Below are 23,457 nucleotides of genomic sequence, written 5' to 3'. Positions count from 1 at the left end.
TTAAATACTCCACCGTAAGAAATTTGATGACCATTTGAACTGCGATGGAAATTCATCACCCCAGAAATGTTTATTGGCGATCAGACCATTCTACTTTCCCTCAAATTCTCCGTTCCATAGAGACCATATGGTTTGATTCTCTCCGATGAGAACCATACCAGACCGTCCATGTTCAATGGCCGTCATAAAGTCGCCTATGGCACTCACGTGCCTGCGTCTTTCCGCAAAATCCTAAAATTCTATACCACTTGCTGCCACACTGAATTGACTGTTAGTCAAGCTTTACACTGGGAGAGGACCAAAACGCGACCAGTATCCTGCTGTAATGACTTCAGTGACTGGTCTGAGCTGGCGCCTGTTCAAGAGGTTGCTCGTCAATCGTCGTTCCCCCGGCCAACGATCGGTAGTAACAGCATCTCTAATCTCCAACCACACACGATAGGTGGAACTCTCAGGGGAAACAATGTGGCCCGAGTCTCCAGAACCACCTCGCGTCACCTGCACGTTACTTCGAGACAGTTACTCGTGGTCTCCTCTTCTCGACATGCTCCGCCGAAACCGAGGCAGAGAGTCATCCCACCTCCCGCCGCTCCTATCGCCGTGTCCAAAACTCACAGCGGTCTCAGCAAACCGGCCGACCATGATCGCTTTGAAATCACTCCGAGCCTGCTCAATCCAAGAGAAGCAAGCCAGAAACTATTAGAAGAAAGGGAGGCCAAGTTGGCTGCAAAATTAAGACTTGAGGAAGCGGAACGAAAGATTAAACTGGCTGCGAAGTTGAAAAGAGAGGCGGAGGAGCATGTTGCAGAACTGAGACGAAGAGAGCAAGAACGGATCGAACGGTCGAAACTCCTCGCGGCACACTCCAACTATATGCAGCGTCTGCAGGCAATTGACAAACGTCTCGACCGTTTCCCCACCAAGGAAGTCTTCGAGCGTGAGCTGAAGTCGGCACGAATCAGAGCGAAGTTCGACAAGATCAGGGCTCGACGTTTGCGTATGGAAGCTGTCCTTTTATCGACCAAAACCCCCAGAAGCATTCGGAAGGCTCGTGATCGTCTGCAAAACATTAATTCATCCGTCGAAGCAGTCCAAGGTGACCTTCGCTTATGGCGCAAAGAGATGACCAAAGACCGTCAAAACATTCTTTCTGTTGCGAACGATCTCGAAGCAAAGTACACGGACTTCAGAGGTTCGACCTCGCAAAAGGGCAGAATATTCTCGCAAGATGCCTGCGCCAATTTCAATCAACTAATCGAGATGACGGGATTGAGTGGTATATCCCAAATCAACAAGGAGCTGTTCGGACACGGTATATCCACTTCACAATCAAAAGCTTTATTCAAGCAACCTCTTGCGAGCACCCATAGCCATACCCCTGAGGGAAGGGTACGAAGAGTCTTGCTTGATCTCATCTTTTGGTCACTAAATGCACAGAGAGTACTCGATGATATCGGTGTATCTCTGCACCTCTACAGACGATTGCGTACCGAGGGGCTTCTATGTAGAGCTTTTCCAGAACTTTTCGCTCAGGATTACGCGAAAGCAGTCATGTATCCTACGTTCCAGAGCATTGCTTCTATCAACATGGCTGCTAGGATGTATTTTAGGAGCTCGCAACGATTATTCCCCTATCTTCTCTCTTCAAGAATGAAGCTGTACAACGCCTTTCCGTCGGTGTATCTACCCCTCCAATTAGTGTTCGATACGAAAATGATACGCAAGGAATTCGAAACTCTACAAGGATCTTTATCAATCTATCACCCGGCGGGAGATCTTCCACTTCAGCACGCTCAAATCCACGATTTTCGCCCCTTCTATGACATGCTCTTGGATTTGGATCAGATATCAGAAGACCTCAGCCAGTTAGAGGAATTCGAATATGACATAGAATACCTTTTTCCCGCAAACACTGGGCGCCTGAATCACGCTAAATGGCATGCCATCTTGGTCGGTTGTTACCGTGAAACTCATACCGCACTGGGGCTAGCAAGATTGTGGCGGGGTATCGCCAATATGACACTGGGAATTGCCAACAGACCCGCCGCAAGGCATCGTGCTCCTTTGGAAGAAGAATCCTATCGCCGAAGTAGTCAAAGTCTCGATGTGCGGAGTATACAACTGAAATTGCAGAGCTCATCCAGAGAACAAGGAACTACAGCCCCGACGTGGCTTACTTTACCGCCGTCACTTTATACGCAACAGGCTCAAGTCCCAATTCATTATCTAACAACGAGGGGGTCTGCTGGGTTTGTTCTCGAACAATTCGCTGGCTCTAGTGTTCTTGGAGTCGACCTTGTTATGAAGCCGCCTCCCAAGACTGGGCTTAATGCAATGAAATCAAGAGTAAATTTCCTACTGATTGCAAGTGAGCGTGCTGTTGGCATCTTCGATATGGACTGTCTGAATTTTATGGCCAGCCATCTCTTGGAGGCATCAATTTTCCAGGGCGTTCTGGGAAACCAGGCAATAATGAAGGTTGGTGTGCACACCGAGTTATTACGTCGGGTTTTGGCCGATGATCACAGCATCGAGATGATCAATGCTGTAGACTTGGCATCAGAGCAGTTGTCGTCGATTGCTAGCATCGATGAAGACCCCACCATACAGACCCTTTCAAGTCTAACCTGGGAAACCTTTGGGCAATCTTTACCGTATTTACTCATATCGGACACAATTCTGAAGCAAGCTGGAAAACGTGATCCGAGCTTGTATTTTGGGCGTAAGTTTCCTTGCTGTCTGGCTGAAGAGGCGCAATCTAACCTTGTTGCTTAGATCTGGCTTCCCGTCCTTATGCCGCATTGCAGCTGTTCAAGAGTACTCAAGGTCTTGGCGATAACGAGACATTGGCTGTCAAAGCAGCGGCGAGCCTCGGACCTGTTGTCGTCCATTCTTTACCAGGCGATCGTGTTCGCCGCAGTGGGCTTATAACTAAACCATCGCCATCTTTGACCTCACCATTGTCGGTATACATTTCAGAGCTTGTCGAGGGGGAGTCTGTACACATTTTGCGTCGTAACAGTCATCTTTCGATTCGCCGCGAGATCTATGGGCTAGGGAAATGGGGCTACCCGATTCTGGCAGCATATATCCGGCTGACTACATTCAGCCGACCAATTGAGGACGTTTATACCTATCTATGGCCAACTTTACGACCAGAGGTTGAGACAACCAAAGATTTACGAGGATATACCCTCGGATTCGCTGGACAAAACCATCGTATTGTTTGCGCATCAATCCTTCTTACTTTTGCCAATCAAGCGAAGCTTCCTTTGAAACTGCAACACGAGAACGAGCTTCGAGAACCTTTTCAACAATCCTCGGCCATAGCGCCATCTCCTTCTGGGTTTTCGTGGCTGCACTGGGCCGAAGAAATGTTACAGGAGAAGTTCAACAAAGGAAACCGCCTTGCTTATCCTATCATAGATGCTCAACCCTCGGTGACGCAGAGCTCAACAATTAAGCCGATTGGTAAAGCAACTGCCCGACGACTCCAACGACAGAAGACGACAGGCTCCAGTAGAGGAAGTCGACGAGGCCTGGAAAATGCACAGCCATCCAATGAAAACAGCCCAGCTCGTTCAGTAGCCCAACAAGCCGTTGCGGGGTCATCAACACCAACTGTCAAAACGAAAGGAGAAATTTTCAATCCCGAGATTTTGGATACTGGAGCAAGGACCTCCAATCTGCAAGATCAAGCAAGCTTTGTTACGGCGCCCATCAAACCCTTCGTCGCAGCAAATCTTACAGAAACTGTCAAGTTACGCTTCATTCCCTCTGTTCCAGCATACGCTCCACCCGAACCTCCTAAGCCTGGACAGGCGGACGACAAAAAATTGAAAGACTATGTATCGCACAAGCGGAAGTCTATACGTAAACCAGAGCGCAAAGTCGCACGCACCGAACGCGCACGCGCCAAAGCCGCACCCGAAACCGTCGTCAAGCCGACTGGCATCGAGCTGAGCACGCCTGACTTAACAGAATCCCTTGGTTTTGTTGACGCCTTTTTCACTTCATTTGAATCAGTCCAAGTCCGGCAAACCTCAAAGGCTGAGATGGCTATCGACAAGGACAACAAGCACAAGCCATCGCCCAAGAAGCCGCCTGTCCTCGAGCCAAAGGACTCAAGTAAACGTCCCACTCAGCACACCGCACAGAAACTAACCGTCAGATGTGTGGGTACGACTCAGCGCGCCATACGGAGACTACCCTTGAGACGGATGGGTTTAAATCTCACTCGTGAGCCCATCGTCAGACGAGTGAATGGCGTGGCGAATTTCACGGGAAACCATGCCATCCCAGCGGCTCAGAGGGGGAATATGCGCTCCAGCCAAGTCACTCAAGTCGAACAACAACAGTCGCTTCGGACCGATGCTCCTTCTTCACAATCTCCGCCTTGGGAATGGATGGTCTAATATACTCTCTACCCATTCTGAGTGAGACATGGTATTTCCGATAATTGCACATGGTGAAAAGAACTTGAAACTGCTTGAGAAACGGACACAACACAAGCCCAGAAAGAATGAACTGAAGCCTTTCCCTGATCCATCTTCGCTCTCACTCCTTTTCGTCCATCGCCCTACAGCTGAACACATATTTTGGTTTCGCAAGCCCACAGGCGAGACCCGAGTGAGGAGAGATACACACAAACATCTCCAATTCAGGGCGACAGGGAACGGCCAGGCGGGTGAAACTGAGCACCACCCTCACCAGTCTCCCACCTACATGGCAATTTTCGTCCATGTGCAAAGCTGCGATCTCACCGCTACCCTGGAGAACTCTCGCACTACCAACCCCAAAATCCCGCACCGATTTCGAAATTTTTCTCGTTTTCCCATATCATATCTGGAGAACAGGTTGTTCGCGTTTCTGTCATAGATGTAGAATTAGCAAGCCTATCCACATGAATCGGTGGAACTGGCGCCCCGATTGAACGGGGAAAGATAGACATGCCAGACTCACTGAGCCTGCGTGTGTTCCAGATCCATGTATTAATAGATCATAGCTATTTTGTTCCACTCGCCATTGTTAGCTATTTACCGGAAAAACTCGCATTGGCCTATGATAAGTCAGCCTCACTACTTGTGGCAGAAGCAGTCGAACAGGCTTGATCTTCCCAGATACTTTAGCCCCAATCTGGATACGAATGGCACAGGACAGGACAGCAGGGTATGGAATAGATTACTTAGATGTAGATATAAGCTCGCAGGCTAAGTTATGTCAAGCTGGGCCAACCAATCGAAGCAAAGAGACGTGCTCTTCCTCTTCCAAATCTTCTCGCTGACAATTCAAATCATCCCCTGCCCCAGCGCCTCCAGAATCTACTGTCGCGCTTGGCACCGGGCTCGCGCTTCGCAACACGCCAATAATACACAGGCACACCACTGATGATAAACGCGACGACGATGACGGTCTGCAGTGGCTGCGCGATTACAGCACGACTGACGAGGAACAGACTCACGCAGCAGAAGATGATGGGCGTGGTGATCCAGGTGCGGTAGGGGCGCTCGAGGTTCGGTTCGCGGATGCGCAGCACGATCAGGCCGAGTACGGTCAGGAAGTAGAAGGTATAGCCCGCGACGCCGTAGAAGGTGATGAGGGTTTCGAATTCGCCGACGCAGACATACACGAGAGTCAGGGCCGTGTTGAGTAGCATGGCGTTGATGGGCGTGTACCCTACGCCAATGGATTCGTCGCCGAAGAGCCGCGTGATGGTCTTGGTCAGCCATGAGCGCTTGCGGAGTTTGTTCAGTTGGACGGGAGGGTTTTCGGGTCCGGTGGATGACATGCCGATTCCGATGCGCCCGAAGAGAGAGGGGATGTAGCCCTCGCGTCCGGCGACATAGACAAGGCGTCCGGAGGTAAATGTCGTGGCGTTGAGGGCGCCGAAGCAGGATGCGGACACGATCAGGGCGAGGATTAGGCCACCGATCGGGCCGAAGACTTTGCTGCCGAATTGAACAGCGACAGTGTTGCTTTTGTTGATGGTTTCGAGTGGGAGGACGAAGATGTAGGATATATTGGCGAGAAGGTAGCAGGCGATGACCGCGGGCATGGCGGTGTGAAGCACTCGAGGAAGATCTCGGCTGGGGTTCTTGAATTCTCCCGTCACGTAGTTCGTGTTGTCCCAGCCGTCAAATGCCCAAAGGCCAGCGTAGAGTGCGACTGCCCAGTTGGAAATATCGTGGGATGTGCCCTCGAACCAGTGATGGGTTCGCCAATCTGTGTTTGCGGGCCCATTGTGCGAAAGCCCAGTGGCAGCGACAATGATGCCGATAATGGTGACGGCGATTAAGGCGATGAACTTGAAAAACATGAATATATCGCCTAGTCGAGCGGCAAAGCGGGTAGATATGCAGTTGAAAAGCGTGACGAGCAGTAGAGCCACGATGGCCGGAATTTTGTTGATCCAGGGGTTTACATCTTCGACTTCAGCTCCTATGGCCGCCCTTACGAGGTATTCGCCGAGGATGATCGCAATGATTGCAGCACTTCCGGGTTTCAAGACCAGTATCGCTGCCCATGTGAAGAGAAAACCTGCAAGTTCACCAAAGATTTTGGCCAGATAGACTTGCGCACCACCATTCAATGGTATCGCGCCTCCTAGTTCTGCATAAGAGGCGGCACCAGTCCATGCGAGCAGACCCGAGATTGTCCAGACTATGAGCGATGCACCGGGCGACCCTGCATGAGAGTTTACTTGTGCCGGAGAAGAAAATATACCTGAACCTATGATCAACCCGACCACTAACGATAAACCGTTCAGATATGTTAGGGTTTTGTTCTTCTCCAAGTTTTGCAGGTTTCCTCGTCGTTCCAACGACAGTGAGACAGCAGAAGGGTTTCCCAAGGCGGTATAACCACCGCCCGCGGTCGAGGAGAGAGGAAATAGAGCTGGTGTAAAGTCGAATGCGGAAGACACTGAATAGGAGCGATCTCGTAAACGTCCGCGTGCCCGTGAAGCGACATTGGCGTCATCTAGGGGTCCTTCGTTCTCCAGAGAGAGTCTCCTCGATGAGGAGATACCAGAGCGCGAAGAAGACTCGGAAGTTGGAAGGTCGTCATGGTCAGAGTCGGCAAGCGATGCGAGTTCGAGGGAGTCCCGTCCAGCGAGCGGCTGGAAGCCAGGACGGGACATGATTGATGATGAGGATGAGGATATTTATTGTGGTATATATGTCATCGCGATAGTCGGATCATAGTGAAGCGTATCAAGAGTCTCGCTTCCCTATCCTCAGCGACCTAGGTCCTCCAACTTTGTTTACGCCAGAATCGTCGAGATAGGAATGGGGGTGGAGGGAAACTTGGATGATCTGATCTGCATGCGGCCAACACTATGCGCCAAGTGCTTAGTGTGAGCTAGATACAGTTAAGCACTCTAGCGTACATGGCATGTACCAAAACCTGACAACTAGCATGCGCTAAGCCTAACTAGCTCCGCAAGTAGATTACTAAGGATACTGCCACTTTGCACGTGAATATCTGGAATATCTTCCTGCGACATCTCTATCTACATTGTCATTTGTATAATGTCGAGCCTGCACTGAGGCCCTCGCAATTGATTTTAAAATGAGGTGGCACGGTGTGATATCAGCGTTGTCCGCTGTGCTGGTAACAACAAATGCCATCTTTGCCGACGACGCATTTCACATCGATTACCATCATGCCCTCCTCGGCATTCCCCAGTCTCATGCAACCTTCTTTCACAAGCCACAAGCCTCTACGAACGCCTCATTATTATACTCCATCTCAGACAAGGCTGTCCTAGGTGCCATCAACCCTAAAGATGGCTCAATTTTATGGAGGCAACCACTTGCTGGACAGCCCCTCAATCAGGCGTCATCCTCCTTCTTGGTTGCACGGGAAAGAGATGGCCAGATCATAAGTGGATATGGAAAAACCGTCTCAAGCTGGGATGCCCTCAATGGCAAACTCGTCTGGACATATGATTTCCCAGAGGGCGCTCTTGTCCAAGGGCTACAACATACACCAGTGTCGGACGCAAGTAATGCGGTTACACAGGATCTATTAGTGTTGACAACTTCGGAGCTTGCGAGTGCACATCCCGTCATAAGTCGTATTGCAGGCGATGGAAGGGGGCTTAGATGGGAGCATATTGATACCTCCACCTCAGACAGCGGTCCTACCTCACTTGCTACCTCCTCAAAACATGCCTACTATGTCACCAAATCTCATGGTTTGTTGTCGGGTGGTAAGGCCAAAGTCGTAACCTTCGATATTACCACAGGTAAGGAGGTCGCCACAGCCAATATTGCCGTTGACTCCGATGCTTTGGGTGAGAACGGCCATTATATCGCCGGCCCTCAATCAGCATTTCCATTCCTCATCTCCGCCGAAAAACCTTACAATGCAATCAAAATCAGCCCGTTGACTACTTCCAAGGTTCAGACTCTCAATGTGGACGACAAGGGTGAAATCATCGAGTCTTTGAGTGTTCTATATCCCTGTGATCCGTCAGCTGCATCACACTTCCTCCTCCATATCAGAGGTAGTAAGCGACAATGGGCAGAGATCTACCATTTCAACACCAAGTCAGGCGACGCTGTCAAGGCATACTCCTTACCAGCAACAGAAGAGCAGAGCATCTTCTCAATCAGCAGTAGCGGATCGAATGTGTATTTCACCCGAAGCACTGCAACCGAATTGAGTCTCTATTCGTCAGAATCGCATGGTCAGCTTGGACGATGGGAGAGATCAGGAACCCCAAGCTCTGTGGCGGGTAGACTTGTCCCACACAGTGCGGCTGAAGTTGTTAGCAGAGCAAAAGACAGTTTTGCTGTTCGCATTGCTGAGACTGGGGCAAGTGGAGAGTGGACTTTGATCCGAAATGGAGAGTCACTCTGGACAAGACCGGAACAACTCGCATATGCCAACATTGCTGTTTGGTCCGACAGTATCGGTCCTGATGCCTTGGCTGAAGAGCTGGAGGTGGAATTATCTGTCAATCCTCTTACAGCATATGTTCATCGCCTACAGCGTCACCTAGCAGATCTAGCCGGGCTTCCTGCCTACATTTCAAGTCTGCCAGATGCGGTATTCAAATCGTCCCCAGAGACTTCAGCCGATGTGCGGCGTGACCTTGTTGGTACAAAGCTTGTGATCGTGGGAACGAGCCACAAAGAAGTAATTGCTCTTGAGGCTACCAATGCCAGCGCTTTGGTGTGGCAAACAGATCTATCCACTTATGCTGGAGATGGGGTTGATATCAAGTCGCTCACCACTAGCAATGGTCGCATTACCGTCTATCTTTCTGATGGTTCTCTTGTTGTGGTAGATACACTTCGAGGGACTATCATTGAACACCAGGCGGGAACAATCGGCGTATCAAAACTGGTCTACCTACCAGGAACTGTGGCGCCGACTGTTGTAAAAGTTGGCGCTGATGGGACACCTCAACTCGCCGATGACTTCGCTCCGGCAAATCCACTAGAGGGCAGTATCCTTGTCACTATTGGTGAAGATGGCAACGCCAACGGCTGGAGTGTTGGAAAAAGCGCACAAAAAACATGGACGTTGAAACCAAAGGCTGGCTTTGCATTTACAAAAGCAGTTGCAAGACCAGATCATGACCCAGTTGCTTCAATTGGCAAAGTTCTTGGTGATCGGTCAGTACTATACAAGTACATCTCCCCAAATATTGCACTTCTCATTGCCACGTCGAGCTCTAGTCTCACCACCTACTTAATTGACGCTGTTACAGGTGCAGTGCTACACACTTCGTCGTGGCATGGCATTGTACCGGGCACAAGCATTCCTGCCGTACTGTCCGAAAATTGGTTCGCATTCTCCTTCACTAACCAAGATCCTACAACGAAAGGGTTATCCACTCAGTTGATCATCTCTGAACTTTATGAGTCAGCATCACCTAATGAACGTGGTGCTTTGGCTGCACGAACCAATTATTCGTCCTTTTCGGCTGATGCATCCACATCTCCCCATGTGATATCACAGGCATATACAGTTGTCGAGCAGATATCACATCTCACCGTCACACAAACGGCGCAGGGAATTACTTCTCGCCAACTCCTAGCCACTCTTCCGGAATTGAATGCAATCGTTGGCATACCACGAGAAATTCTAGATGCGCGACGACCTCCCGGGCGAGATGCCAATGCCACGGAAAGAGAGGAAGGGTTGATGAAGTACTTGCCAGTGCTTGACTTGGAGCCTCGGTACTTCTTGACGCACTCACGAGAAGTAATAGGGATCGAGAAAGTGATTACATCACCGAGTCTGCTGGAAAGCACCAGCGTGATATTTGCGTTTGGGCATGATATCTTTGGAACGCAAGTAACGCCCAGTTTGGCATTCGATGTACTTGGAAAAGGATTCAACAGGATTCAACTATCACTTACGGTGGTAGCACTTGCCATCGGCGTTTATATGGTAAGACCATTTGCCCTAAAGAGGACGGTGGAAGGTAGATGGAAGCTGTGAGGAAAGTGAACCGAATGCGACGGGGGAGAAAACGCAGAGAGCGATGTGTGATATGCGCGGAGATCGCTCGAGTCTGAGGGATGTGGGCGTGTAGAGCCTTGTAGATACCCAAAGTTTAGACAAGAGTCAAAAGCAACGCTTGAACAAAATCCATAGACAAACACCCTTCAACGAGTACTACTCGTCAAATTAGGCGCGCGGTAGGCAAAGGGCTGCCTCCGGATAGACGCGTCCGACCCGGTAGAAGCTGCGGAATAGGCGCTCCTTGGCCTCTATAGAAGCATCTAGTACCTTCTAAGAACTGTGGATCCTGGTCCCAACTGCGTCATGCCTGCCATTCCCCTCTCCACCAACTTTGAGCCCAAAGGTCAGAGCAATCAATCACTGATCGTACGACTCCTCCTAAGTCTGATTTAATGGCTCAGGTGAGACACAACCTGAAGGTCCAGATCCATTAGGACATTGCTCGAGCATTCCATTCATTTTCCAAAACCTAAATCCCGCACCTACTAATGCACTTTCAACCGGCTGTCCTTCCGTTCTCGCCAGGCTGAACATTCACCGTCGGACTGGTCTTATTTCTCTTCCCTTCTCTCCCTTCTCACGTCCTCCTTGTCGTCGACAAAAGTACCTTTGAAATTCTAAACTCATTCTGCCTTCAACTGTCCAATCACACACTGTGTCATCATGGTGGCAGAGACCAAACTATACGATGCCCTAAGCATACAACCCACAGCAACGCAAGAAGAGATCAAAAAGGCCTACCGGAAAGCGGCTCTAAAATGGCACCCAGACAAGAACAAAGACAACCCAAATGCAGCCGAAAAGTTCAAGGAAGTTTCTCAGGCATATGAAGTACTGTCTGACCCAGAGAAGAGAAAGGTGTACGATGATTATGGCCTCGAGTTCTTGTTGAAGGGAGGACAGGCCCCTCCTCCTGGTGCTGAAGGCATGCCTGGTGGTGCAGGCTTTGGAGGCATGCCGGGTGGCTTCAATTTCGGAGGCATGCCTGGAGGTGCCGGCGGTACCCAGTCATTCCATTTCTCCAACAGGGGAGGCTCAGGGTTCGGCTTCTCAGACCCAAACGACATCTTTTCGGGTTTCGTACGCGGTGGAGCCGGCGGAGCCGGCGGAGGTGGAGAAGAAGACGACATATTCAATCTATTCAACTCATTCGGTGGTGCTAGGCCTGGTGGAAGCAGACGAACTACTGGTAGTTTCCCTCAGCGCCAGGCCAGACCACAAACTCCCGAAGTGACAGTGGTCGAACGGCCTTTACCTGTCACATTGGAGGACATCTTCAAAGGTGCAAACAAGAAGATGAAGATTAAGAGAAAGACTTTCAATGCTTCAGGGCAACGGACAACCGAGGATAAGATCCTGGAAATGCACGTGAAGCCAGGCTTGAAAGCAGGCTCAAAAATCAAGTTCGCTGGCGTCGGTGATCAAGAAGAAGGAGGAACACAAGATCTCCATTTTATTGTGACTGAGAAGCCACATCCGACGTTGACTCGCGACGGTGATAACCTTCGAACAACGGTAGAGATCGACCTGAAAGAAGCGCTTACTGGTTGGAAGCGGACAGTGACGACCATTGATGGTAAACAGTTGAATGTCTCTGGAACTGGCCCGACCCAACCTGGTTATGAAGAAAGATTCCCAGGACTGGGAATGGTACTACCCAAGAAGCCCAGCGAGAGAGGTGATTTTATTGTCCAGGTCAAGGTGAACTTCCCCAAATCCTTGACACCTGCCCAGAAACAAAAGATCAAGGAAGCTCTCCCCTAAAAATCGACCTTTTTCTATGGAGATGCGGAACAGATGGGGGCATATGTTTACAAGCCGCTGAAACGCGGTGACACATTTGGAGCTGTGCATGGCACGTAAAGTGCTCAACAAGCACCGATTCGCGATTGAGCTCTGTGCCAACACGTTATATGTGTAACACAAAATCTGCTGGAGTGATCGCCGGCACTTTCTGTGTTGTCTGGATGCTGGGAGTGGCAGCAAGTCATGTGGGCGAGAGATTCCAAGCGCCGGAGACACCAGTTTATGGGCTGATCAGGCTTCATCAATCTGGCTTCAACATACGGCCCGCGATTCGGGCTAGGATGGGAGTTCGCTGACTCAAACTACATGCGACACAAGCTCGTCTTGTAGCTTTTCACTGGGTACAGCGCGTACCTGCAAGCAGGCATCACAGGTTTATTATACCCGAAATACCCCTAAATAATGAATTTACGACTTTGTGTGAGCAAAAGAATATCATTTCTGACGGAAGCGGTTTATTTGTTCTGTAGAAAATCCACGAGCATTGCTTATGTTTCCATCACAGGCAACTTTACCAACATGACCCAATGTAGTCATATTAAGAGAAACTCACCACGTAGATACAGCACTGCTTTTACATTACGTTCGATTACTTGAGTAATTTCCACTCCTGTGGCGTCACAACTTTTCAACTTTAACCCCAACCTCGACCTCAGCAATCTGGTCGACACCCCGATAATCCGGCACATCAAGACCATACTTATCCGCGATAGCCTTACTCAAGAACCTCCCACCAATAAAATGCCTCTCCCCCTTGAACCACCTGACACTGGGCTTCGCGGCCGTCAAACTAATGAGAAACTCTGGCATGAACTCATGGCCCACGAGCCCCTCCCCCGGCGGTCCACCCTCCACATCCCAGCTAGACGGTATATCGACGGCCAGCACGGGCTTCTTGGCCTGGATGATGTCCGCGAGCACGGAGTCGAAGGGGGCGCGCACGGGCGGCTTGAAACTGAAGCCGAACAGGGCGTCGACGACCAGGTCGGCGGACTGGAGTTCCGAGGTGAAGGACTCGGGGGTCGTCAGGAACGGGATGGAGAGTTTGTGGAGTTGCTTTTGCAGGCCAGTGAAGATGGGCTGGTTGGTTGGTTTCGGGTAGTATACTACTGGTGTGTACCCGAAGTGGTGCAGGTGTCGGGCTGCGACCAGTCCATCCCCACCGTTGTTGCCAGGCCCGGCGGCGATGAGGATTTTCGGTTTGGATTGTGAATTCGTGGGTGGTGGGTGCACTTTGTAGACTGTCGGGTTCGGGGAGTTTAGCTATCGGTTGAGCGAGCATGAGCATGGCACTGTCCCCTTGCCATCTCGTTCTCTTTACGGGAAGGGAAGTGAAGTTGTTGTTTCGATGATGACCGGGCAGTCGCCTAAATATCACTTACCTGCTTGTGCAACGCTCAGCCCAGCCAGTTCCATCAATTGATCGATGCTGAAGCCGCCGTCTTCACTCATCAGCTCTTGATCGAGCTCGGCCGCTTTCTTGGCTCCCAGAGTCTGTTGTCCGTGACAGAAGTTCAGCAAGGATGCTCCATGGCTCCGTAACCCTTCTCGAATTTAACCCATGTCGCAATGGCTTACCTTGAGAGTCATCTTAGAGAATCTTCGTGCCATGAGTAGTGGCTTTAGTGTTTGTCGTGGGATCAATGACCGCAGTTGTAGGACCATAAATCTGTACAGAGATGGTCTTTGGAGTCTGAACAGTTGAACCTTTGATTCTCTATGATGATATCAAGTTTGAGACAAGGATATGGTTCTACGTCATGTAGATATCAGCCATTCAGAGTGGTATGATTTCGGTTGCCAGAAACTGACTGGTTTTTTGCTTTGCAAAGGTTAGATGTCTTCCTAGTCGAGTTGAGATACAGAGGTCTAACTTGACTGATCAACTACGTGTGAGGAGTGAAAATATCAATCTGCTTGTACAATGACTTGTTGAAAGTCGAGATCACGGTCGCCCCCGAAGCATATCGTCATGCTTGGCAGTGGTCGCCTCCTAGCCAATCGGAGCGCACTAAACAATTTGGTGTAAACTTCACATTTAAACGTCCTCCGCAATCATCGTCGCAGTGTCTCACAACTCCAGATTTCAATCCAAGCTAGAAGTCTTCTCACGCTCATTCAAACCGTACGCACGCCTCCTCCATACTGCATCATTATCACTAGCCTCCTAGCCGGAAGCCACAACCAGTTCATCCTCTTACCCATCCTCGATCAACTTCTCAAACCACTGAAACTATGGTCCTCCGCATCCGTCTCGCCCGCTTCGGCACCAAGGGCAAGCCTGTCTACAACATCGTTCTCACACAGGCCAAGACCGCACGTAACAGCAAACCTATGGAAGTCCTAGGCACATACAATCCTATCCCACAAACGCCGCTAGCCACGAGCCACACGCCCGAATTCACCCCCGAGGGCGAGAAGTTCAAACCTAAGAAATATAAAGCCATCGAGCTGGATACGGTACGGACGAAATACTGGTTGGGCGTTGGCGCACAGCCTACTGAGCCGGTCGAGAAGCTACTTTGCATGGTGAGTTGACTCAGTCTCCTGTCTGGAGATAAATCTTTGGGTCGTTAGAGAGATGGTGAGGCGCATGAGACTGCTGGAGATGCTCAATCAACATGTGGATGGATGCACGCGCAGAGCGAGGTTGATCAGCTTTCGGACCTGTCCAGACAACCGCCACATAGTAGTCTCATCATCTCTCCGAAGGAAACCCACTTTTTCGAGACCCGCCTACTAACTCACTTTCCTCTACAGCTCGGCATGATGGAACGGAAACCGACATTACTGGAACGCGAAGCCATAAGAACGCAGAAACAATCAGCTTAAACCCCAACCCTATCGAACTCCAAACCAACGCTGTGAGGATTCCAGCTTCGGAAACACGGTGCGGAACAGCGCGCAGCTCAATGCCACGGCTGCAGTTACGCACTCGACGGTGAGCAAGATGACTATGCTCGTCGCTGGACATGACACCCCGCTGGCCCAGCCTTGTGGCCTTGTGAAAGGAGAGAAGTGGGGGATAAGAGAAGGATTCCAAAACTCTCACCCCACCTCGCAAAACACGGTATTACATCGCGGATGGGCAAGCAAGCGTGTATGCGATGCTCATGGCTGGTTTAATGAGCATTTTGTACTATTTAGACGTCTCATCCATGCATAGCGAGGCGTTGCTTTGTTCCGTGTCACAATGACATGTATACCATATACGGTTTGTGTTTGGTATATCGATACATGTGTGTATCTCGGACGTAGATTGGTATATCGATACATGTGTGTATCTCGGATGTAGATGGATGGAAAGACGAAAGGAAGGGTGGACAAGGAGTGTGAATGAAGAAAGAAATGAGACCTCATTTACAACAAGGTCTGCGTTTGCGCTGCTGGTGTGGGCGAACCTGTAAAACACGGTAGATCTTTTAAGGGACGGTGTTTAAAATGAGATGTCACAATGTGGCAAACCAATTCAACTTCTGAAAGCAATAATAATAACATGTAAATCGATTTCCACATTTCATTTGGCAGACCGCTTGCTTTTGCTCCACTTCGAGAGCCACGCTATGTTATGCTGTACTGTTCTGTGCTATGCTATCAAAATTTTGTAACAACCGCTGTAGTCATTGCTCATGCCAATCTTAAGATGAAGCCCAGTTGTAGTCTAGTCTCTAACGCTAGCCCAAGCATCTGTGTTCTGTGGCACGTTGGTGGCTCGTGATCACCAATCAATCGTTCGTGAAGATGGACTCCAAGTTTCAGCTCGCTTGGTGTGAGATTAGTGAGTAGTCGTGGCGGGTTGGGGAAGAGGTGCCGTGGGCGGTAGTTTTCTGCCAAGGTTGGTGACAGCACAGCCTCGAGAGTAGATGGGCGAAACCTTGAGGGTTCCGGTTGTCGTTTCCCGAGAGAGTTTGAGACTCTGACAAGCTGATGGCCGCTTATGGCGATGAAGTGACATTCTCAGTTTCGTGATGCTCGATGAGATGAATAGAGCTCAAATCTCCTGATTGAAATTGAATGGGACAGCCCATCAACCACTGCGTAGAGCTTCAATCAGCTGCATGGTGAGTGAATTGAATCTGGGCTCCTCCAGATATTTCTTCTCTTTAAGCTGGTTCAGTACACCGGGCACATCAAGGATGTCTTTCGCCGCACTTGTCAACTCACTGTTTGCCAGACTGACAATAATATTGCCCAATGCCATCAGTGTACGGTAGGCAGGCTCAGTAGACTGTCCAGACGGATTGGCACCGGCACTGTGATCAACCGCTGGGAAACCTTTCAGAAATTCGGTTGTCTCCTCCACCAGTGACAACCCAAAACTAGCTTTGGCATCGGCGCCGATAGCCTTATCTGTCGTGATCAGAACAGAGAGATTCATGTAAAGGGTTGACAATGCAATAGCGACTGGTTGGTCGTACGCAGCAATCGACTTCAACAGTCTGATGTGTTCAACGGTCTTTTCGAAATAGTCTCTAACCAATTTTCGACCAGCAGGGGAGCCGTATAGGATGTTGGAGATGAATCGAACCGCCACCATGGCGGGTTTGTTGTTCGATGTTACAAATCCAGGGTCAAAAATGCCACTCTCCAGGACGCTGTACAAAATGTCTTGGTCTTCAACCTCAACATAAGGAAAGTCTGCAGCAGCAGCAGCAATGAACCGTAAGAGATCCAGCCCAGCCAGACGGTTGGATGGCGGCTGCCATTCCGTGACAATCTTGAAAAGCGCCTTCACAGCGGTGTTCAGAGTAATAGAATCTGGTAGGGATGGCTTAGCTTGGAAGTTGTGCTTTTCCAGTTGTTGGGAGACTTTGGAAAGACTTTGGAACTCATCATCTGTGAGTTTCCCTACGAGGTCTTGGTAATCATTGTGACGTTTGACAATTTGACCAAATGCAGCAGCTGGCTTACCCATAATGATGGATAAATATTCCGTCTGTGGTAATGCTTTCCTCACTGGAGCCTGGGGAGCCCGGGAAGGGGGTTGGTAGGAAGATATTGGAGGCTCGCCAGGTCTGTATCGTTGTTCTGTGCCCCATGGATCAGCACCGACGGGTTGTGGCTGCTGTTGTGAAGGACCAAGGGTGGCTCCCTGCGAGTTTTTGATGATGAAATTGGCAACTTCTTCCAGATACGAAGTTGGGAGCTCATTGTCTTGGAGGAACTTCGTGGCGGCATCATATGGGTTCTGGGTAACATTGTAAGGTAGCTTGAGAGGAGGTTTCCCTTCTTCGATGTCGACATCGAATACGTAGTCGTACTCCTTTCCGTTGTGACTGGCTTTGTTGCCGCTCGATCCTGCCGAGTCAACAACTTGGCCGATCTTGATCCATTGTTGTTGTGACATGGACCACTGATACAGCATTGCACTGCCATCGGTCTCTTTGATGATCTGACTTTGTCCTTCTTTCGTGCCAGATTTTTGTTGCAGGAAGTCGGGACTCGGAAGGTCTGTCATGTTGATGTCGCCCATTTGTTGCTGAGGGATGCTGGATGCCGCGACAGCTTCATCAAACGAAGCGAGGGCTTCTGCATCTGCCTGTCTCTCAGGTATCCGGGAGAATATTCTGGCCAATTTGTCACTCGATCCAACAATTATGTCGCCATTCTGACCCACTGAAACAGACCAAGCGGATATTGCAGGTATCGTAATGACTTGTGCACATTTGCCATCCTGCCAAACTCGAACGGACCTATCCTCTCCAGAACTTATGATCTCACCGGAGGGTAAGACAGCCAGTGAATAGATGAAAGACTCGTGGCCAACCAATTCTCCGACAAGCACACCCTCTAGAGTCCACAGTCGAATCACACCGTCATTTGTTGCAGCTGCAAGTTGTGCTCCACTGGAGTGATTGTCTGCAAGCTTGACGAGTGCTCGTACGACGTTCTGTCCATCCCAAGACCGTAGCATTTTCCCACGATAATCAAACACTCGGATTGCCCGATCTGCACATCCTGTGACGACTGTGTCTCGGCTGTATGCTAGAACTGCCCAGACAGCGGCTGTATGTCCTTGGAGTTCAACTGCAGCTTCCCATCGACCAACTTCCCAAATCTTGGCTGTGTTGTCCCAGCTCCCGCTCACAAAGTAGTTTGCCGCGGGACAAACATCCAAGGAACAGACCTGATTGGTATGTCCAACCATGATGGCGTCGGCATTGACGTTTGAAGTCAGTGAAGGTTGCCGTGCTTCGATGAGTGCATCTTGGCCAGATGAGAGGATGAGACCATCTGCAAATTCTTTGGATGGAGGAACATATGCGAGGCAGGTCTTGTACTGTGCGCCGTGAGATGATTCTGTGGCATCGTAAATGGGTGGTGAGGTGGATGTGGCCTTCCAGACGCGAGTGGAGCCATCGCGCGAGGCAGTTATGGCAAAAGAAGGGTCAGGGAGAAGGACAGCTCGAACCTGGGATCTTGTTAGTCACAGACAATTTGAAAGGTCAGGTCGCGCAGTGGATTACATCTCCATTGTGTCCAGCAAGTACCGCGCTGAGTTTGAATGTTGGCCCGGGGCCAGTCTCGGTGCTCATTGTCGCGAGTTTAGAACTTGTAGAATCATAAGATAGCTTAGACAAAGTCAAAAGAGCAAAATGAGATCTGAATGTCACAACGAAGTGAAATTGCGTGACGGCGAAAGATCGACTGCGCTGGGCCCCTCCACAAACGAGGGAAACTAGTGCGAGATGTTCACATCAGTCAGCCTTGCCCGATGACGTACATTAGCGCAGCCTTGTTACTCATAGTCTGACAAGTCTTGGCAATCCCGACGACCTCGAGTCTAGCAAGTACCTAGGTACTTGGGTATTCAGTGCTCCCTCGAGTTTATAAAACTCTCGAGCTGCCTTCTCTGGTCGTCCTGAGCTTTGGAGACCAGCTTCTCATTTGGAGGCTTCTTCCGAATTATCAATGGATCCTTTCTGCCCCTCCACACAACCATCCCCTATGAGCTTTCCAGAGGGATGCTCACACGTGGGCTCTGCTGAACATCTCAGAGATATATATCTACAATCACTCTTTCTGATCGATTTCGACACCTACACTCAACATCATTGTTAGTGGAAGATGAAAAAAATTCACTCAGGACGCCGAGACAAACCAGGCTATTTGATTGACAAGGCCCTTTCAAACAACACTGCCCCTCATCACTCTCTTCCTACTTGTGTTTCTTACTCTGGAAAACTCATATGTGGGGCCACATAGCCACAGCCAACTATATCTTTGTTATGCTGAGCACATTCCATGGCGAATCATGCATTTTCCAAGATCCCATGAACAGCAGTACAAACCCGTCTGCAGCTCTGTTTCCCCGATTCTACTTTCTTGCGGTGCGCACAACTCTGTTACTCCGTGGTTTTTCAATGATAAGAACCCTTGCCCACTGCTGGGTACTGAGGAAGCAAAAGAGTGATTTTGTCTGGCCGCGAAATACGGAGATTGAAAGCTCTACAGCACTGGGCTTATCCAGCTTCCTCTTTCATCGGTCTGTGAACCTTGTCAGGACGTCAACAAGTATACACCCTGCCATCGAGAAACTTTGATCTTGGGGATAGTGAGTATATTCGCCTGGATGAATTATGCCTACGCCTTACAGATCTGGCGAGTGAAAGAGTTCTGCCAGACATCCCGATCTCACTTGTCAATTGTGGGATATAGAATGGCATTGAATGGCTCATGAAAGTGATACGGCTGCGGTCTATCTCTCTGCAAGACTCCAGGTACAACAGGAATGAAAACTTGATCTTGATGCTACACGAATTCAACTGCTTTTATGAGCAGTCAATGCTCGTGTTGCACAAGAATCCACTTGACTCTCTCTCCGGCAGATATCATCGGAGGAGATTCTGGATTGTCTTGGCGATCTGTGGGAGAGCGGTGTTATGTCGAAAGCCTCCACTGGCGACCTCCGGCATGTGCACCAAGTTCGTGGCCCATACCCCAAGCTAGAAGGGGCCAGAGGTCCATGAACAAAATGTGAGAGTTCACGAGCGTTGCATCGCACAGTGGAAAACACAAGGCTTCAAGCTCGAAAGCTATGGGCAGCGTCGAGAGGCTTACCGACTCTGTGAAATTTTGTATTCGTGACGGGTTAAGAGATTCTCTGGAGAAGTTCAACTGTTTCCGCTGGCTGGCGATGGTTAAGGCCGTGGAAGGGAGCATGCTCTCGGAACCCATAGAGGGCAATATGGACAGACCAGCCCTTGTCCTGGACCCGCCACAGACTGGTGTGGAGAACCTTCCTGACCGAATAATGCTTTTCTGGTTCTATCCAAAGTGGAAGAAAATGCGAATGAGACGGCTGGAATTATTCCCTAGCATCAAAGTCAGGAAAAGTCCAAAGCACTTTTGCCAATATCGAGGAGGCTGCTATGAGTGTACAACAGCTACACTGATAGATTGTGTAGCCAACGAGACTGTCCTCGTGACGTTAGCAACTGTCTTCACTACCTACAGCATCGCCTGGAGCGCAAGAGTCAAAAAACAAAGCCAACAAAGAAACGGTGAAGATGTGGAAATTGATGCTACAACTCTTCACAGGTTCACGGGTGTAACTGTTCGGCCAAGGTAGAGCATTGGCCGGATTTGCAGCGTTGGCGAGGCTTTGCATTGTTATGAGAAACGCCTGTGCACTGCCAGGAGCATACGAAGGTGCACAGAATCCAGAGCGTGCAGTGCGAGGTCACTGTAGACCCAACAACAAACATGGTGGGTTGTGGAACAGAAAAGGTATGTCTCGAAATCACAGCCGGGAAAATACCAACATGGCTCGAGTTCAAAGACGACAACCCTTGGAAATAAGGTTTCTGCTACTCGCCACATGTGGGAGAAACCCAGCGTGTCTGCCATACTTTGGGTGAAGCGCTTCAAAAGTTGTGAAGACCGGCTTCCAGCCTCTCACTGTCTTCTCAGAAGGTCTTCCATAATTTGGATTCACAAAAGCGCTGGTCGGCCAGAGCCGCCCCGGGGCAAGTATTCCCTCAAATAAGGCTTCGGTCGCACCGCGGAGAGTTCTCACAGTTGGGGACAGTGCTTATAACCAGCGCAGAGACGTATCACGTTCTTGGAACGGAGATCGACGAGAAATTCCAAATTGATCATCCTTGTCGTGGCAGGACACAGGAGTGACTTCGCCAGTAAGTTGGCAAGCTTCGTCGGCAATGTGCGATGTTGTTGTTATCTGGCGTTATCCACAGCCCCGGAGCTCGAAAGGAAGTACGGAGACAGTTTCAATTCAGGATAATAGTCAGAGCGACTTGTAGATCTCACTTCTGAAGTTCGGCTATCATTTCGAGGCTGAGAAGTCTATCGCTCTCATGCGGGCATCAAGGGTCTCAAGGCTGATGTATTGTGCTTTATCATGACGTTCGGGATGCCTGAAGACAACTTCACAGCTACCTTTGGCGGCCCTACGTTCAACAAACTTGTTAACCCTTTCTCCGCTCACGTATTGAAAAAGTACAAAATACACCTTTCCAACTAGATAGTGGCTCGAATTCTGTCAGTTACGTCTTAGATAGGTGAGTCATGTTTATCTACAAAGTGATTGAGTAGCGAAGCTTCATGGCCCTCTCTCCTAAAGTCTGTTCATGGGCAAGACCTAGAGCATCAAGCCCAGCACCCAACGCAACCTGCAGTGTAGTAGCCGTAACTTTGTCCAGACCCTCAACGCCATCGAGCCCCAAAGCCACGTTATCAAGTGGTGCACCTCGATAGTCAGCCCCAATGCCAGGGATGAAGGTATTGCCAAAGATCAAATTCATGATCCCAGCCATATTACCCTGCGCGAGCATCTTGTGACCATCGTCTATGTGCTCCTTGGCCGAAGACGAGTGGAATTTCCAGTCTTTGTCGGTGGTATTGGTCGCGCGCTGAACCGACTCCAATATGTCCCGCTGGCTCACTTCAAAGCCTCGGACGTAGACGAACTTGTTGGCATATGAAGGTAATGTTCGTTGGGTTCCCGCGTCGGCATGGAGAGGCAAAGACAGAACCCTAGCCGTCGCTTTTCCAGAGAGCTCAATTGTCGACATGTAGACTCTCAAATCTCCCTTGTCGAAAAATGTAACTTCGCGTGTCTTGGGGTGGATGCCGAGATACCCATCAGGAAGACTCCAATCATACCACGGATTGTTGATGATGCCTATCCAAGAGCTAGTGCGGTTGCCATGTTCGTCGACACCGAGTTCACCAACCAACTTCCTCGCGTCGACTTTTGCTTGATGCATCGGGATGGCCTCGATTAGAGCGGGATTGCCCGTATCGGAGCCAAACTCGTTGGGGATGATATACGAAACCTTGGCCTTGCAAGCAGCGCGGATGATGTCCGGTTGCAGCTCGTGGGAGACATTGAAGCTGAGTGTCAGCACGACTGCATCTTGGCCCTCAAGTACTGATGCTAGGAACTCAGGGTCGCTGTAAGAGCCCTCTTTGATAGTGATGCGTGGATGGTTTACCAAAGATTTATGGCTCGAAGGGGTGATGCTGCCGGGGCGAGTGATGACGGTCACCGAGAACAATGGCTCAGATTGAGCGAGAAGAGCCGTGAGCACGCTTGAGCCGAGAGATCCTGTCGCGCCGACTATGGCGACCCTGCTGATGTGGTTATTCTCCATTGTTGACATTTCGATGTTTGAGCGACTCGGAAGTTAATATCTGCTTTTCAATGAGACAAAGCTCGTTGTTGATAGTGATCATGGTAGTCAGAGCCTCAGAGATACTTGAGAAGTATATATAAACAGCCTTGCTCCCTTCTCAACATGGTCATGACTATACCGGCGCCTAATTCGAGTGTCTCGCTCATAACTGATACTTTTCGGGGACAAGGAGAAACCTGATTAAGTCCGTCTTGAAGAAAGTCTCCGCGTTCGCAAAGCAATCGTTCGACCCGCAATGAATTTCGAGGCCTGGGTGATTGCAAGCATCCCCATCCTGACGCTCGGAGCAAATAACTTCTAGATTGGGTTGTGGTGGAAAGAAGTTGAGCCGGTCAACGATGTAAATCTCCGAACGGAATAATCAAATAGCAAAGGAAGGGGGTCGTCTCCTGGAGTTTTACCCCTGTCGGACCTAGCCTTGGAGCCTCGGGCCATCATAGCACGTGCAACCTCCCCCCATCATCTCCCAAACACCCCTGTGCCTCATCCTCCCAGGCTTTGAAGAGCACAT

The 23,457-nt window shown here is 49.9% G+C and overlaps 8 protein-coding genes across 8 annotated transcripts; 4 read left to right on the top strand and 4 right to left on the bottom strand.

Annotated features, from left to right (window-relative positions):
* Positions 1 to 168: 168 nt before the first annotated feature.
* LTR84_002862 (uncharacterized protein) lies at positions 169 to 4,415 on the top strand (the record flags this gene model as incomplete). The annotated part of the gene is made up of 2 exons (XM_064846462.1): positions 169 to 2,722; positions 2,776 to 4,415. 2 exons carry the CDS (start codon positions 169 to 171, stop codon positions 4,413 to 4,415), a joined length of 4,194 nt encoding a protein of 1,397 aa, XP_064706072.1.
* Positions 4,416 to 5,293: 878 nt separating this feature from the next.
* On the bottom strand, positions 5,294 to 7,138 carry LTR84_002861 (uncharacterized protein; the record flags this gene model as incomplete). The annotated part of the gene is made up of 1 exon (XM_064846461.1): positions 5,294 to 7,138. One exon carries the CDS (start codon positions 7,136 to 7,138, stop codon positions 5,294 to 5,296), a length of 1,845 nt encoding a protein of 614 aa, XP_064706071.1.
* A 431-nt stretch (positions 7,139 to 7,569) lies between these two features.
* LTR84_002860 (uncharacterized protein) lies at positions 7,570 to 10,458 on the top strand (the record flags this gene model as incomplete). Its single annotated transcript, XM_064846460.1, has 1 exon — positions 7,570 to 10,458. The coding sequence occupies one exon, from the start codon at positions 7,570 to 7,572 to the stop codon at positions 10,456 to 10,458; it is 2,889 nt and encodes a 962-aa protein (XP_064706070.1).
* A 687-nt stretch (positions 10,459 to 11,145) lies between these two features.
* Positions 11,146 to 12,246, top strand: LTR84_002859 (uncharacterized protein; the record flags this gene model as incomplete). The annotated part of the gene is made up of 1 exon (XM_064846459.1): positions 11,146 to 12,246. One exon carries the CDS (start codon positions 11,146 to 11,148, stop codon positions 12,244 to 12,246), a length of 1,101 nt encoding a protein of 366 aa, XP_064706069.1.
* A 660-nt stretch (positions 12,247 to 12,906) lies between these two features.
* LTR84_002858 (uncharacterized protein) lies at positions 12,907 to 13,878 on the bottom strand (the record flags this gene model as incomplete). Its single annotated transcript, XM_064846458.1, has 3 exons — positions 12,907 to 13,529; positions 13,671 to 13,782; positions 13,867 to 13,878. The coding sequence occupies 3 exons, from the start codon at positions 13,876 to 13,878 to the stop codon at positions 12,907 to 12,909; spliced, it is 747 nt and encodes a 248-aa protein (XP_064706068.1).
* Positions 13,879 to 14,523: 645 nt separating this feature from the next.
* LTR84_002857 (uncharacterized protein) lies at positions 14,524 to 15,120 on the top strand (the record flags this gene model as incomplete). Its single annotated transcript, XM_064846457.1, has 2 exons — positions 14,524 to 14,817; positions 15,049 to 15,120. 2 exons carry the CDS (start codon positions 14,524 to 14,526, stop codon positions 15,118 to 15,120), a joined length of 366 nt encoding a protein of 121 aa, XP_064706067.1.
* A 1,195-nt stretch (positions 15,121 to 16,315) lies between these two features.
* LTR84_002856 (uncharacterized protein) lies at positions 16,316 to 18,824 on the bottom strand (the record flags this gene model as incomplete). Its single annotated transcript, XM_064846456.1, has 2 exons — positions 16,316 to 18,700; positions 18,756 to 18,824. The coding sequence occupies 2 exons, from the start codon at positions 18,822 to 18,824 to the stop codon at positions 16,316 to 16,318; spliced, it is 2,454 nt and encodes an 817-aa protein (XP_064706066.1).
* Positions 18,825 to 21,824: 3,000 nt separating this feature from the next.
* On the bottom strand, positions 21,825 to 22,904 carry LTR84_002855 (uncharacterized protein; the record flags this gene model as incomplete). The annotated part of the gene is made up of 1 exon (XM_064846455.1): positions 21,825 to 22,904. One exon carries the CDS (start codon positions 22,902 to 22,904, stop codon positions 21,825 to 21,827), a length of 1,080 nt encoding a protein of 359 aa, XP_064706065.1.
* Positions 22,905 to 23,457: the final 553 nt, after the last annotated feature.

The sequence above is a fragment of the Exophiala bonariae genome, assembly GCF_035927105.1.
Source record: "Exophiala bonariae strain CCFEE 5792 chromosome Unknown scaffold_14, whole genome shotgun sequence".
Lineage (NCBI taxonomy): Eukaryota > Fungi > Ascomycota > Eurotiomycetes > Chaetothyriales > Herpotrichiellaceae > Exophiala > Exophiala bonariae.
This window is presented reverse-complemented; position numbering and strand designations above follow the sequence as displayed.